The 14,829-nt window shown below is 37.3% G+C and overlaps 4 protein-coding genes across 9 annotated transcripts in view; all 4 read left to right on the top strand.

Annotated features, from left to right (window-relative positions):
* LOC137405686 (type-1 angiotensin II receptor-like) overlaps positions 1-14,829 on the top strand; it is a 159,343-nt gene that overhangs the window by 111,818 nt on the left and 32,696 nt on the right. The window lies entirely within an intron of this gene.
* LOC137405689 (ATP-dependent (S)-NAD(P)H-hydrate dehydratase-like) overlaps positions 1-14,829 on the top strand; it is a 232,414-nt gene that overhangs the window by 48,144 nt on the left and 169,441 nt on the right. The gene's annotated exons all lie outside the window — the stretch shown is intronic.
* On the top strand, positions 5,005-6,651 carry LOC137406713 (uncharacterized). The gene has a single exon (XM_068093330.1). The coding sequence runs from the start codon at positions 5,005-5,007 to the stop codon at positions 6,649-6,651; it is 1,647 nt and encodes a 548-aa protein (XP_067949431.1).
* Positions 11,418-14,829, top strand: part of LOC137405688 (probable G-protein coupled receptor B0563.6) — a 104,978-nt gene continuing 101,566 nt past the window's right edge. For all 6 annotated transcript variants that reach the window (XR_010979795.1, XM_068092034.1, XM_068092037.1 and 3 more), the window contains exon 1: positions 11,418-11,624. Coding sequence is in view for 5 of the 6 variants with exons in the window: in XM_068092034.1 (XP_067948135.1) it covers positions 11,527-11,624 (98 nt within the window). In the remaining variant the exon portion in view is untranslated. The remainder of the gene's footprint in view (positions 11,625-14,829) is intronic.

Raw genomic sequence — 14,829 nt, forward strand, 5'->3', positions numbered from 1 at the left:
TTTTAAGCTTTTAGGATAATGATTTGAAACACAGGATCAAACTACTTACACAGATACAAACACCTGCTCCATCAATATCTGACAGACATGTATGCAAAAATTGAAAGTGAAAGATTGTCTTATATTAGAGATAACCAAAGAAAACTCAGAGCTGACAGTTACATTCACCTAAGAGACGCTATGCAAAATGATGATGCACAGAACATTGGCCAATTGGTCATTCTTCCTTTACTGGTAGCCCTAGATACATGCATGAGTATGTCCAGCATGCCTGTCTGACTACTTATGTCAGACAACATAGGAGGCCAGATCTCTTTATAACATTAATTAAAGATGTGGTTGCGTCAAATTTGAGTTGATCTTAAAAGAAAGCATTTTTTTTCTCTATCAGTTGATATGTCGTTTATTGTGTTACGCGATCGCATTGCCAAGATATTTGAAGATTAAAACCGAAAAAATCTGATCGTCGTAAAAACGCTCAGGCCACAAAAACGTGCCCAGACTTGCCCAAAATGATGTCACGCGTTATACAACTTGTCTCTATCTCTCGTATTCACATTGGCTATTTGCGATAAAAGTCTAGTCCTACGCGGCTCTATTGGCATATATCTTATTTTGTATTTGCTCATGTTGGCTAGAATAAAATTTTAAATCCAGCTACAGATGCATTATTATGAATGTTTCAAAGGCATCAAATAACGAAAATTGAAAATTTGTTCTACTCAATTTCTCCAAATGCTGTGTAAACATTTGGGCACCAACTACCGATTCTACCAGTCTACGGTAATTCTGTCAAGCTAACTATGTTGAATAACGTCTTTGTATCAGCACAGTTCCGCCCCTACCCATACTAACGATATACAGCCTCCCATAAGTTCCGCCCACCTTATGTCCGTCGCCTATCCTTGGGGGGGGGGGCTGAATATCATTGCCTACACTTACTACTAGTTTCTTACTATCGCAAGCCGCATCTTTGGAAAGGATATACATAGGGATAGAGTTTTAACGATGAGAAGTCTGCTGCAAACTGAATTTGAACTCAAATTCTCCAGTTCTGCGGACATCCATATACCATATCCATTTCGCTACAATATTCTGCAAACCATGTTTTGCATTATCTTCAACAATATTATTTTATTATATAATTTTTACAAGCAAAAATATTTTCATCTCGGCATAAAGCTTTTATTAAAAATATTCATCAAGTCATGGCCACTCACATAGTTTTAGCTGATACAATAAGATGAATTCATCTACTGCAACAAACTCAAACAAAACATCATGGTTTATGCAGCCCACATGCAAGTCTCTCTTTCACCCTTTATGGCAGTTTCCACACTGACAAAGCTTCTTCGGCTGGTGGGACGACATAAACATTCTGTAATCAGTAAAACAAATGCAATAAATTTAAGTCATTCATAGATATGTCATTCTAAAGCGTATCTATTGACAGCTTCCAAATCGGGAGTTTGATAGGTTGCGAGTGTAATTTTAAAAACGAATAAACGTTTAACAAAAGCACAAGTACGCCAAGCCAACGATTCGAAGCTTTGGTTCTGGAAATTAAAGATTTGCATTGATCAATCGATTTTCTTCACTTTCTACAAGTGAAAAGTGAACATCTAATGTCAAATCATAAATCTAATTTACTAGATAAAGATGCCACAGAAAATTTGACGCAAATGTAGCTAGGTGAACCGATAAAAAAATATAAAACGATGATTAGTGATAGCAAAAAGTTACAATTTTATTAATTAGTACAGGTATTAATGAGTACTAAAATATTACCTTTAGTATATTCATCAATCTAAGCCATTGTATAGCTAGATGCTAAAGATTAAAAAGAAGCCATCAAGAACTTACTGTACATACGTATCTTGGACGCGCAGGAAATTACATTTTAGCCTCAAACAGGGAAATATAATTTGAATGTAAACTCAACAGGAAACTCTATAGGAGACTTAAAGTAAAAGATAAATTTACCTCCATTCTCCGAGCTTCCTCCGTAGAACTTTAACTACCTGATGTCAAGAAAACTCGGAGTCACCTTCGCAGTAACTTAACAGCAATTTTACAATTACATGTATGTTGTTCGCCAATAAAACGTGTCGATGGAGTAATTCATTAAAGTAACGATGTTAATTAATTTAGTAAATGTCGATGTCCATGCGATTTAGTCATAGAGTAAAATCCCTAAATTTGAGATCACAGACAACGCGTTTTACAAGTGATAACATTTATTACGGCCTATATAAAAATTTCGCGCTGATGATTGGCTAAGGGAGCGACCTCATATTTATCGCTCGTGGTTTTTTTTCAGATATATTGCTTGTGACGTCACGAAAGAAGCACCCGCTGGAACGTGAGCTTTTTAAAAGAGGGCCTCATTCAAATGCATATATCTCTGGACAGGGTTGGTCTACAAAGACAAAAATGGCATCAAATTGTAGCTGATGTTTTAGTCTTTTATGGGTTTTAATCTCATAAAATCGAGTCTTTTGACGCAACCACATCTTTAACATGCAATCCAAAATGGGCAGATATAAAAGAAGCTCTCATAGATAGACCAGCAGCTCATGACAGACATGACATTGTAGCTAGAGTGTTTGGGCTAAAAGTAGAACTACTGCTCAACTTGCTAAAAAAGGGAAAAAATCATGGAGATGCTCAATGTTTCCTTTAATCAATTGAACGGCAAAACGAAGTCTGCCTCATTGTCATCTTCTTCTATGGCTGGTAGAAAAAATTTGCTCAATTCAGGTCGACTCAATAATATTCGCAGAAATTCCAGAGAAAAAAGAGGACCCAACTCTTTACAGCATTGTTATCAAGCAAGTGATATATGGACAAAGTGGCAACCTCAATCGATTTTTTCCCTGTATGAAAGATAGAAAATGCACCAAAAAATACCTGCAAAAACTTATTTATAAGACTCTGACTGCTGATGATGGATATCCTCAGTATAGATTGCGAGTGCCAGAAGCGGGATAACATTTTGCAAGAATTCAACACGATGGCACAAAAATAGAAATCAACAACAGATGGATTGTGCCATGCTGCCCTCTTTTATCGAGAATTTGCAACACCCATCTGAATGTGGATTATTGTCATTCGATTAAACCGATCAAGTACATTTGCAAATACATTTACAAAGGTAGTGGTCAAGCAGCTTTTGTAATAGAAAATGACAGGGATGAAGTACTACCTTTCAAACTGGTAGATATATTTTCCGCAATGAGGCTGTTTGGAGAATTCTAGGTTTACCAATTCATCAGAGAAATCATGTCATAACACACCTTAGCGTACATCTGGAAAATGGACAGCGAGTATACCTCAATGAAGACAACATTGAACAGCGTGCACAAGAACTACCAAGGACTACTTTAGCAGAATTTTTTAAAACATGCAATAACGATGAGTTTGCTCAAGCTCTGCTATATCATCAAATGCCTACTTACTACACGTGTGTAGTTTGCATCATATTATGTAATGTATTATGTAACACCCTCTTTGTCATGTAGCTAGAACTAATCCCTCAAGCCAGCATTAATGAGAATACATGCATAGTGTCAAGGTGTACATTTTTGTGATTGCTCTAATAAACCACAAGCTATTTCGGCTCTAAACTACACTAGAAATGTCAGTGAAGGTATCCGAGTTTATCAAGACATATGAGGATGGTAAAAGCGGTGACTTCAGTGTCTGGGTGGACAAGCTAGAGTTAGTGGCCAAGCTTCAAAAAGTGGACGATCTCACAACCTTCTTGCCATTATTCTTGTCAGAAAGCAACTCTTGTGGGGGACCCCGCTCCTCAAATATGCGTACCAACTGTGCTATTACAGAGTTGGCTGTCTCATCTTTCAGTTTTAACCATATTGCAAACTATTAATATGAGACAACTCTTAATATAGAACTGGATCACTCTTGTAAAATTACAGTTCAGTGTATGATTGCTCCGAAGCTAGTAAGCGGTTGCCAGATGATACTGGGAATGGATGGCATTGCAAAGCTAGGCGGGGTATCTATAGATAAAAATAGAGGTGTACTCTTTGGAGCAAGACAGTTAAGAACAGTTGGCGTGATGCTACGTAACAAAGCTAGTCCTGTCAGTCATAATGATGACCAGCAGCCGCCGATAGTTATAGATGATAGAGACTTTAAAGCACAATTTGATGGTCACAAGTGGACAGTTGCTTGGAAGTGGTTAAGTAGAGAGCCTATATTGTCCAATACATGTGGAGAATACGCTATAAATGATGCTGTCAGAGAAGAATATGAAAAACAGGTTATGCAATGGATAGAAAACGGATGGCTGCAGCCACACCGAGAAGCGCTTCATGGACCTGTAACTGGCATTATTCCATTGTTGGCAGCTACACAACCTAATAAAGAGACAAAGGTACGACCTGTAATGGATTATAGCAGAGAACTGAATGGGTATGTCAGCAGTCATCCTGGTTTGGACACCGCAGTATGCCAAGACAAACTCCGCAAGTGGCGTAAGTTAGGCAGTGATGCTTGCATGTTAGACTTAAAGAAAGCATATTTACAACTGCATGTTGATGGTAGTTTGCAGAGATTTCAAGCTGTTAAGTTCCATGGAACATTGTATGTCATGACTAGACTAGGTTTTGGTCTCAATGCAGCGCCTAAGATTATGTCAAAAATATTGTCAACAGTGTTGTCACTTGATCCTACGGTTGCTGCTGGTACTGATCATTATATTGATGATATTTTAGTAAATAAGTCAGTAGTGCCAGTCGAAGTTGTGCGCAGCCGTTTGTTAAAGTTTGGTCTAGTCACAAAAGAGCCTGTCGATTTACGTGAAGCGCGTGTTCTAGGGCTTCGCGTGACAATCAGTAAAAAGGTATATGTACATGGCAACGTGACTCAGCTGTGCCAACAGTAGAAAGCATTCGTACAAAAAGAGATTTGTTTTCTGTGTGTGGTAAACTGATTGGTCACTACCCAGTAGCTGGCTGGCTATGAGTCGCATGCAGCTACATGAAGCGGTGTGCTGCTGATGGCAAGTGGGATGATGCAATAGCAAAAGAAGTGCTGCATATGTTAGATGAAACACTAAATAGGGTAACAAGACATGACCCAGTGCAAGGCAAATGGTCTGTGAATAGAGATGAGTGTTGCAAGGTCTGGTGTGATGCGAGCTCTATAGCTATTGGTGTGTGCATAGAAATGGAAGGTAGCATTGTAGAAGATGCATCATGGCTAAGGAAAATCGATGACAGTATGCATATAAATGTAGCTGAACTTGAAGCCGTACTTAAAGGATTAAATCTTGCAATAAAGTGGGGAGTAAAACAAGCTACGATTGTCACTGACTCATTATCAGTGTATAACTGGGTTAATTCCATTATCACAGAAAGCCATCGCCCCAAAGTCAGTGGATTTTCAGAAATGATAGTCAAAAGGCGGCTTGGGGTTATTGCGCAATTGGTAGAAGAATATGGCATCACTCTACAAATGTCCTTGGTCAAGTCAGCGGACAATCGTGCTGATGTTTTAATGAGGGTGAACAAAAAGTGGCTGAAACCACTAGTATCATGTGTGGGCGTAGCAGCGGAGGAAGTTTCAAGTATTGATGAAGAAATATATAACATGCATCAAGTTCACCATTTAGGAGTTGACAAGATGAGTTACTTAGCTAATCAGAGGTTTGGTGACAGAGCCTCAAAAGATGTTATTGAAAGGGTTGTGAAAGAGTGTCAAATCTGCAAACAAATTGATCCTTCACCTGTGAGATGGGAGAGAGGAAATTTGGAAGTCGAAAAGGTGTGGCATAGACTTGCTGTTGACATCACACATGTGGGTCGAATACCTTATTTGACCATCTTGGATTGCGGCCCTAGCAGATTTGCAATATGGTTAAAACTGAGAGATGAGACAGCCAACTCTGTAATAGCACAGTTGATACGCATATTTGAGGAGCGGGGTCCCCCACAAGAGTTGCTTTCTGACAACGGCTCATGCTTCAAAAGCGCGCAGTTGTCTAGCATCCTAAAAACATGGAACGTAAATCATTTGTTAAGTTGCGCTTACAGGCCATCTGGTAATGGCATTGTCGAACGTAACCATAGGACAATTAAAAGAATGGCTGCGCGTTCAGGAAACGAGGTTAACAGAATGGTATTTTGGTACAACAATACCCCAAACAGGCGAGGTATTTTACCTTCGCAAATGCTATACTCCTACGCAGTAAGAAGTCCTGACGTTGTTGCAGAGCCACAAAGATTTTCACGTGGAGCGTTAAGAAACCCGTACAAAATTGGTGACACAGTATATGTTAAGCCAGTGCATGCTAAATGTACTACTGTATGGGCAAAAGGAACAGTAACTGCATTGGTATCTGATGTAGTCTTAGAGGTTGATGGCACAAACAGGCACATTTCAGAAATACGGTTAGCTGATTGTAATGGAGAGGATACGGGCAGTCATAGGGTGTCAAGTGACAATGCTGTGGAAGTTGAATTTGATTTTGATAATCTCAACATCTGTAAAAATGACAATAGTTCCGTAGACTCAGATACTGAGAGTGACAGTGATCATGACAACGAAAATACTGCAGTGGGTAGTACCAGACCAATTAGAGACAGGCGACCTCCAGAAAGATATGGAGAATTTTATGAACACTAGAGCCATGTTTGGGTTGTGACGATTTGTATTGTCAGTTCAGATATACATGTATGTTATGCTAGTATGTAATCTATTAATATTTTATGATTACCCTGGTTGTGATTTATAAATCAAGGGGTGATGTAGTTTGCATCATATTATGTAATGTATTATGTAACACCCTCTTTGTCATGTAGCTAGAACTTATCCCTCAAGCCAGCATTAATGAGAATACATGCATAGTGTCAAGGTGTACATTTTTGTGATTGCTCTAATAAACCACAGCACAGCACAGCAAAACAGCACAGCAAAAGTGGCAATCTAGAAAACAAGGGAAGGTTGTTGAAAACTGGCCTCATATATGTGCATCAGATGCGCTAGGAAGATTTTACCATTCATCCAGCTAGAGTTGAGTGTTTTCGCTCATGCATTTTACGACACAAAGTTATGAGACCTAAGTCGTTTCTCTAAGTCGGAATTGTTTGCTCAACATTTAAGATTACTAGAAAATGGCAGACAGAGGCATAACACTCTTCAGGAAGCTTCAGTTTTAGAATCACCTTAGTTGCGTAATCTTTTTGCTGTCATTCTTATTAGCTGCAATCCATCTGATCCTAAACATTTGTGGCTAGATCATAGAGAAAGCATGAGTGAAGATGTACGTTAACAATTTCGATCTTTTTAGATTTTACAAACAAAATTTTCAACAAAGCTTTGGTTTTGTTAGAAGACAAAGTCATTAACATTCTCGGTAAGAGACTAGAGCAACTTCGATTCACATTTTCTCCATGTAGAGATGTAGACCTGCTTCCACAGACAGAATTGCTATTAAAAACCAACCATGACATAGCAAATTTAAATGGATTTGTTAACAGCACAGAACCAAATCTCACAATTGATCCGACTTTAGTTTATGGAAAAGTTTTAGAAGCTGTGGATGGTGAGTGTGAAGCAATCTTTTTTTTGATGCTCCTGATGGAACTGGTAAAACTTTCTTGCTCAATCTTTTGCTTGCTAAAATCAGATCTAACCGACAAGTTGCACCGGCAGTCGCATCTTCAGGCATAGCCGCTACATTGCTGGAAGGTGGAAGAACGCCTCATTCCATGTTTAAGCTACCATTGGATAAAGGAAGCCTGGAGACTCCTGCTTGCAACATCCGTAAAGGTACTAGATTGATTCAATTACTACAGACCATGAAACTAATTGTTTGGGATGAATGCACAATGGCACATAAAGCAACTGTGGAAGCTCTGGACCACACACTTAAAGACCTTTATAACAGTGAAAAACTTATAGGTAATGCATGTGTACTTCTTGCTGACAATTTTCATCAAACCCTACCGGTCATACCTAGAGGAACTCCAGCTGATGAGCTCAAAGCTTGCTTAAAGAATTATTATATATGGCATTGTCTGGAAGTGTGTAAACTAACGATAAATATGAGAGTGCATCTGAGAGAGGATGGCGCTTCGAGGGAGTTTTATGCACAGCTATTAAATATCGGCGATAGAAAGCTACCAGCTAACAATGGGCTAATCTCTCTTTCTAAAAATTGCGGGTTTATTGTACACACAGAAAACGATTTGCAACAAAAAGTATACCCCAATATTCAAAAAACTATCATCAGCACCAATGGCTGAAAAAAAAGGTAATTCTGGCACCTAAAAAGGACACCGCTGACCACATAAATCAACTGCTTCTTGAAAAGATTCCTGGGACTACGGCTTCATTCTTTAATATAGACCCCTTTATGAAGAGAATGACTCTGTCAATTATCCGACAGAATTTTTGAACTCTTTACAGTCTGCTAGTATGCTTCCTCATAATCTTCAACTATGTGTTGGTGCCCCAGTTATACTTCTTCAAAATTTGGATTTACTTAGATTTCATAATGGAACAAGAATGATTATCGAAAATCTATCACCAAATTTTATTTGTGCTACAGTGCTTACCAGAGCTGCAATTGGTGAAAAAGTTTTGATTCCTAGAATACCACTAATTCTCAAAAACGTGCCGTTTCAATTCAAACATGTTCAATTTCCTGTTTGACTTTCATTTGCATTGACTATCAACAAATCCCAAGGTCAATCACTAAAAACTGTCGGCATTCACCTCCTAACACCTTGATTTTCACATGGACAGTTGTATGTTGCGTTATCCCGAGTAAGCAGTAAAAATGGCCTATAGATTCTTTCGCTATTTGGTCAGACAAAAAACATTGTTCACCCTTGTGCGCTTCAGTAATATACTAGTGCTATGCCCCGAAGATTTTCAAGGATATCTTCCACAGCAACAGTAACCTGTCATTGCTATTATTCATTCGATATATTCATGATTTTGCATTTTTTTCATCTTGTATATCCTATTTCTATCAATTGATATTTTTGGCAAATATTGTAGTAAAACAGACTATATTTAACCATTGCTTGCCAATTATTTCATGTTTAAACATTTTTACTTGTGTCTAATTCTTTTTGTAAATTATTTTGATCTGCACAAACTGTCTTTGTCATAAAATCTTTTAGAGATTTTCTATTTTCATTGTCATGTATTAAACTTTGTGTACGACAATAAAATTCTTGAGATATTAAATATTGTATACATTTTCAATGGCTTATATGCCTACTGGGGAACCCGCCTTTTTAAAAAATGGGTAATGCGTCATTTTTCTACCTTTTGCGTGCTGTGAAAATGACTTATTACCACAAATATTAAAATTTATAAATAAAAAGTTTCATATACGTTAAAATACTAAATGTTGTTTGTGTTACATAAAATTAATTTTCTGCCTTTTAACAGTGATCAAGTTTTGCCAATTTTTATCTTAAACCATCCTGGCAGTCAGATCACCTCAAACATCAAAAACAATCACAAATGATATAATATCGAGAAAATATTGATACTTCCTAATAAAATCTACTAAAGTTTTTGGCAAGTTCATTTTCAAGGCACTTTTTCACCACTTAGATAAGCTATTGAGTCTTTTTATCACAAGAGCTTGCTCTTACACCAATATTATAAAATACTTTATTATTATAGCAGCTTACGCGCCGCATGCATCAACCTGAGTCATAAAAATTAAACTGTCAGTGAATGTTTTTGTTTTTCTATTTTGATAATAAAATTACTTTTAGTTTATAAATACAAAATACATAGGAAGTTAAGTCTCATATCGACTGCAAAAATGTTTGAATGTTTATGCAATGATTTTATGCTGCTCTAAATAATGGTGACTATAGCTAGACACTACACCATATCCAACGAAATCTCACCAAATCCCATCAAGCAACAGCTTATGTCACTATAGCTAGACCTACGGTGTAACTGACCTTCCAACTGAACTTGTAACTATGTAATTATTGCCATCATAAAGTAAAACTCATTAACTTCCAGCTTGCTGGCTGCCATTGTGATTTACCAGCTGTCTATCTGCATGTTTTTCATTTTTTTTACAATGCTTTCATTCCAAAGCAATAACAAGAGAGCACTTGTCATGGCATGCTTGAACTCACACTGAGTCATTTTATGGAAATACGACACATCTATAATGCAACTAGTTACTACTTGTCATTCAATCTCCGACTCATAGTTCATTCTCAAGTATTCTGGTCAGTTTCATCGACTTACACTTGAGAAGCCTGAAGGAAACAACACTCTGTAAACAACTCTAAATCGATGACCTTGACCTTACTCGAGCTGGTCACCACTGCTATTACTACTGCTTTCACAGACTACATAATTAAACTAATGCCAAACTCAAAAATAGTCCAAGCTATCTTCTGCAGCAGCAGAGTATCTTGTCAGCAATCTCATTAGAAAAGATAAAAAAGGTTCAAACTTGCCAGGGTCTGATCGTGAGATTACCATTTAGGTTATGCACAGAATTATTTACGATTCTCTAGCACTTAACATAGCCACCAGACAGTATGAATTGTCTACAATAACAATGGAATTAAGAATATAACGAATCAGTAAATCCATGGAGAAGGTGCAAATAGGTAGAAAGATAGAGTTTGGGGGACATCCTCCTCAACCCTTCTCTCTCCACAAACCTATGCTAACTATTTATTTTATTTAAAATTGTCATCTGATCTTCCTTAGATATGCCTATTAAGCACTTGTAAGACAAACTCAAGTCTTTTCCAGTATTTAGTTCATAAAATCACACAAAACTTGAATACATTTAGGCTTATTGCTGACAAAGCGGAAAAAAGGAATGGTGTTCATCGGCAAGATAGGCTTTTAGCATTCTAGATGCGTCATGTACTTATAAAAAGAACACCATGTTATACTACAAAAGCATCCCTTCTCTTCCACCCAAACTCCCTACCCCCTACTCCCCCTCCCACACCCGCCCGTAATATTTACCGAGGGCAGTTATCTTAAGGAGGTAATTGTCAGAGGGCAATTGTCAGGGCAATTGTTTGAGGAGGGAGGCAATTGCCCAAGGGAAGAGGTGAGTAATGTTACCTAGGCAACTGTTCAGATACCAAAATGTATTAAACATAACCTCAAAGCTAGCATATTCTCATAACACTAGTAGTATGTGCTCCAAGAAAGGACATTTATCACAACACTGTCATGGTTCAATGGCAATGATCATAACTTGTCAATGCGCTAGTCATGGCTTCTGTTATCATAACAATGTGACGGTCTAGTGCCTCCCTGACTTATGTTTAGTACAGGTAGTTGATTAAAATAACAGAAGGGGCGGGGCTAAAAAAACTAGAGATACGCCACTAGACATATTTTTATTTTGTGAGGATAGTCACCGATAATGAGTATATAAAGGAATGAAATAAAGTTTATCAGCTTTTATATGATTTTCTGCATTTGCAGCAGAGTTCCTAGACATGCTAGAAATACTACAGCGCACCACCCGTATACTCTACGATGGCTACAACAGACTATGTTAACATCTCTTTAGAAGTTGAAGTGTTGAAAAAGGGAATATCATGTAATGTGAGCTATGCACCATGCGCCTTGTCAAGGTAAGAGACAGACCTGGGTATGTCTATCAACCATTTAAAACATCACATTTCCAGTATTGATAGAAAACCAGTTTGACTAGACTTCTGAAAGACGGAGACCTTCTCGTGTTTAAAGCTGTATCCCACGCAGGGGTATTGACTCACTTCCCGAAATGTTCAGACATGTTCAGACACGTTCAGACACGTACAGACACGCTCAGACACGTTCAGACACGTTCAGACACGCATTTAAGATGAACTTTGAAAAAATTGTAGTCGATTTTATCAGAAAGTGTCGGTATTTGTTTATCATTTGCGATTGTTTTTGAGGTTTGATGTGATTTGAATGTCAGGATGTTTCAAAATTAAAATCAACAAAAGTTGATCCCCCTAAAAACGCTCAGATTCAGAAAAGGCGCGATTATGACATCTATAGTTGCAACAAAACTGACAGAATAAAGACGCTTAACGCTGCAACTTTAACGCAGTAGTCGATATCAATAACGGGAGAGACAGGCAGTTGAGCAACCAGTGATGTCATGTCGACGCATATTTTTCTTCTCAGCGGTTTACCCTGCGATGAAGCATTTTAATCTTGAAACATCCTGACAGTCAGACCGAGGTCATCCCGCATCTTAGTACCACTAAATGAGTGGTTTAGATGGCACCACTAATACCACTTATTGGCAGGTATTATTTGTGCCACCCATTATGTGGTTTTATTAGCATCACTCATACAGAGATATTTATCTTGATGATTTAGTATAAAACATCTAAAATGCAGCAACATAATTATAGCATTGTATAAAATTGCTCAATCAGTGGTATTAGTTTAGTACCACTTGAGGTGAGTTAGCAATTAAAATCACTCAAGCAGTGGTATTAGTTTAGTACCACTTGTGGTGTGGTAGCAATTAAAACCCAAACCAAACTCGTACTGGCTTGGCAGTCACCGTGGATATTATATGGCTATAGCGATTTAATAGGCTTGTCATCTCATGGTAACACATCATATTTTACACAAAATGAGCGCGAGTGTTAAAAAGTTTTCAGAATAAGAAGACCAATAATATTATAATGATATATTATAATTTTATATATTATAATTATATAGTATTTGTCCAAAAGGCAAATAGTTATTTCCAACCACTAATACTGTAGTATTAGCTAATATCACACCATGAGTGGTGCTAATTAATACCACTGCACGAGGGGCTTTAAAATGACCCCTCTCATACCATTGGACAACCCATATTATTCATACCGCTTTATAAGTGGTATTAAAGATATGGTTGCGTCAAATTTGAGTTGATCTTAAAAGAAAGGATTTTTTTTCTCTATCAGTTGATATGTTGTTTGTTGTGCTACGCGATCGCATTGCCAAGATATTTGAAGATTAAAATCGAAAAAATCTGATCGCCGTAAAAACGCTCAGGCCACAAAAACGTGCCCAGACTTGCCCAAAATGATGTCACGCGTTATACAACCTGTCTCTATCTCTCGTATTCACATCGGCTATTTGCGATAAAAGTCTAGTCCTACGCGGCTCTATTGGCATATATCTTATTTTGTATTTGCTCAAGTTGGCTAGAATAAATTTTAAATCCAGCTACAGATGCATTATTATGAATGTTTCAAAGGCATCAAATAACGAAAATTGAAAATTTGTTCTACTCACTTTCTCCAAATGTTGTGTAACATTTGGGTACCGACTACCAATTCTACCGGTCTACGGTAATTCTGTCAAGCTAACTATGTTGAATAAGGTCTTTGTATCAGCACAGTTCCGCCGCTACCCATACTAACGATATACAGCCTCCCATAAGTCCCGCCCACCTTATGTCCGTCGCCTATTCTTGGGGCGGGGCTGTATATCATTGCCTACACTTACTACTAGTTTCTTACTATCGCAAGCAAGCCGCGTCTTTGGAAAGGATATACATAGGGATAGAGTTTTAACGATGAGAAGTCTGCTGCAAACTGAATTTGAGCTCAAATTCTCCAGTTCTGCGGACATCCATATACCATATCCATTTCGCTACAATATTCTGCAAATCATGTTTTGCATTATCTTCAACAATATTATTTTATTATATAATTTTTACAAGCAAAAATATTTTCATCTCGGCATAAAGCTTTTATTAAAAATATTCATCAAGTCGTGGCCACTCACATAGTTTTAGCTGATACAATAAGATGAATTCATCTACTGCAACAAACTCAAACAAAACATCATGGTTTATGCAGCACACATTCAAGTCTCTCTTTCCCCTTTATGGCAGTTTCCACACTGACAAAGCTTCTTCGGCTGGTGGGACGACATAAACATTCTGTAATCAGTAAAACAAATGCAATAAATATATGTCATTCATAGATATGTCATTCTAAAGCGTATCTATTGACAGCTTCCAAATCGGGAGTTTGATAGGTTGCGAGTGTAATTTTAAAAACGAATAAACGTTTAACAAAAGCACAAGTACGCCAAGCCAACGATTCAGAGCTTTAGTTCTGGAAATTAAAAATTTGCATTGATCAATCGATTTTCCTCACTTTCTACAAGTGAAAAGTGAACATCTAATGTCAAATCATAAATCTAATTTACTAGATAAAGCTGCAACAGAAAGTTTGAAGCAAATGTAGCTAGGTGAACCGATAAAAAAACATAAAATGATGATTAGTGATAGCAAAAGTTATAATTTTATTAATTAGTACATGTATTAATGAGTACTAAAATATTACCTTTAGTATATTCATCAATCTAAGCCATTGTATAGCTAGATGCTAAATATTAAAAAGAAGCCGTCAAGAACTCACTGTACATACGTATCTCGCACGCTCAGGAAATTACATTTTAGCCTCAAACAGGGAAATATAATCTGAATGTAAAATCAACAGGAAACTCCATAGGAGACTCAAAGTAAAAGATAAATTTACCTCCATTCTCCGATCTTCCTCCGTAGAACTTTAACTAACTGATGTCAAGAAAACTCGGAGTCACCTTCGCAGTAACTTTACAGCAATTTTACAATTACATGTATGTTGTTCGCCAATAAAACCTGTCGATCGAGTAATTCATTAAAGTAACGATGTTAATTAATTTACTAAATATCGATGTCCATGCGATTTAATAATAGAGTAAAATCGCTAAATTTGAGATCACAGACAACGTGTTTTACAAGTGATAACATTTATTACGGCCTATATAAATATTTCGCGCTGATGACTG

This window comes from Watersipora subatra, chromosome 10, assembly GCF_963576615.1.
Source record: "Watersipora subatra chromosome 10, tzWatSuba1.1, whole genome shotgun sequence".
Classification (NCBI taxonomy): domain Eukaryota; kingdom Metazoa; phylum Bryozoa; class Gymnolaemata; order Cheilostomatida; family Watersiporidae; genus Watersipora; species Watersipora subatra.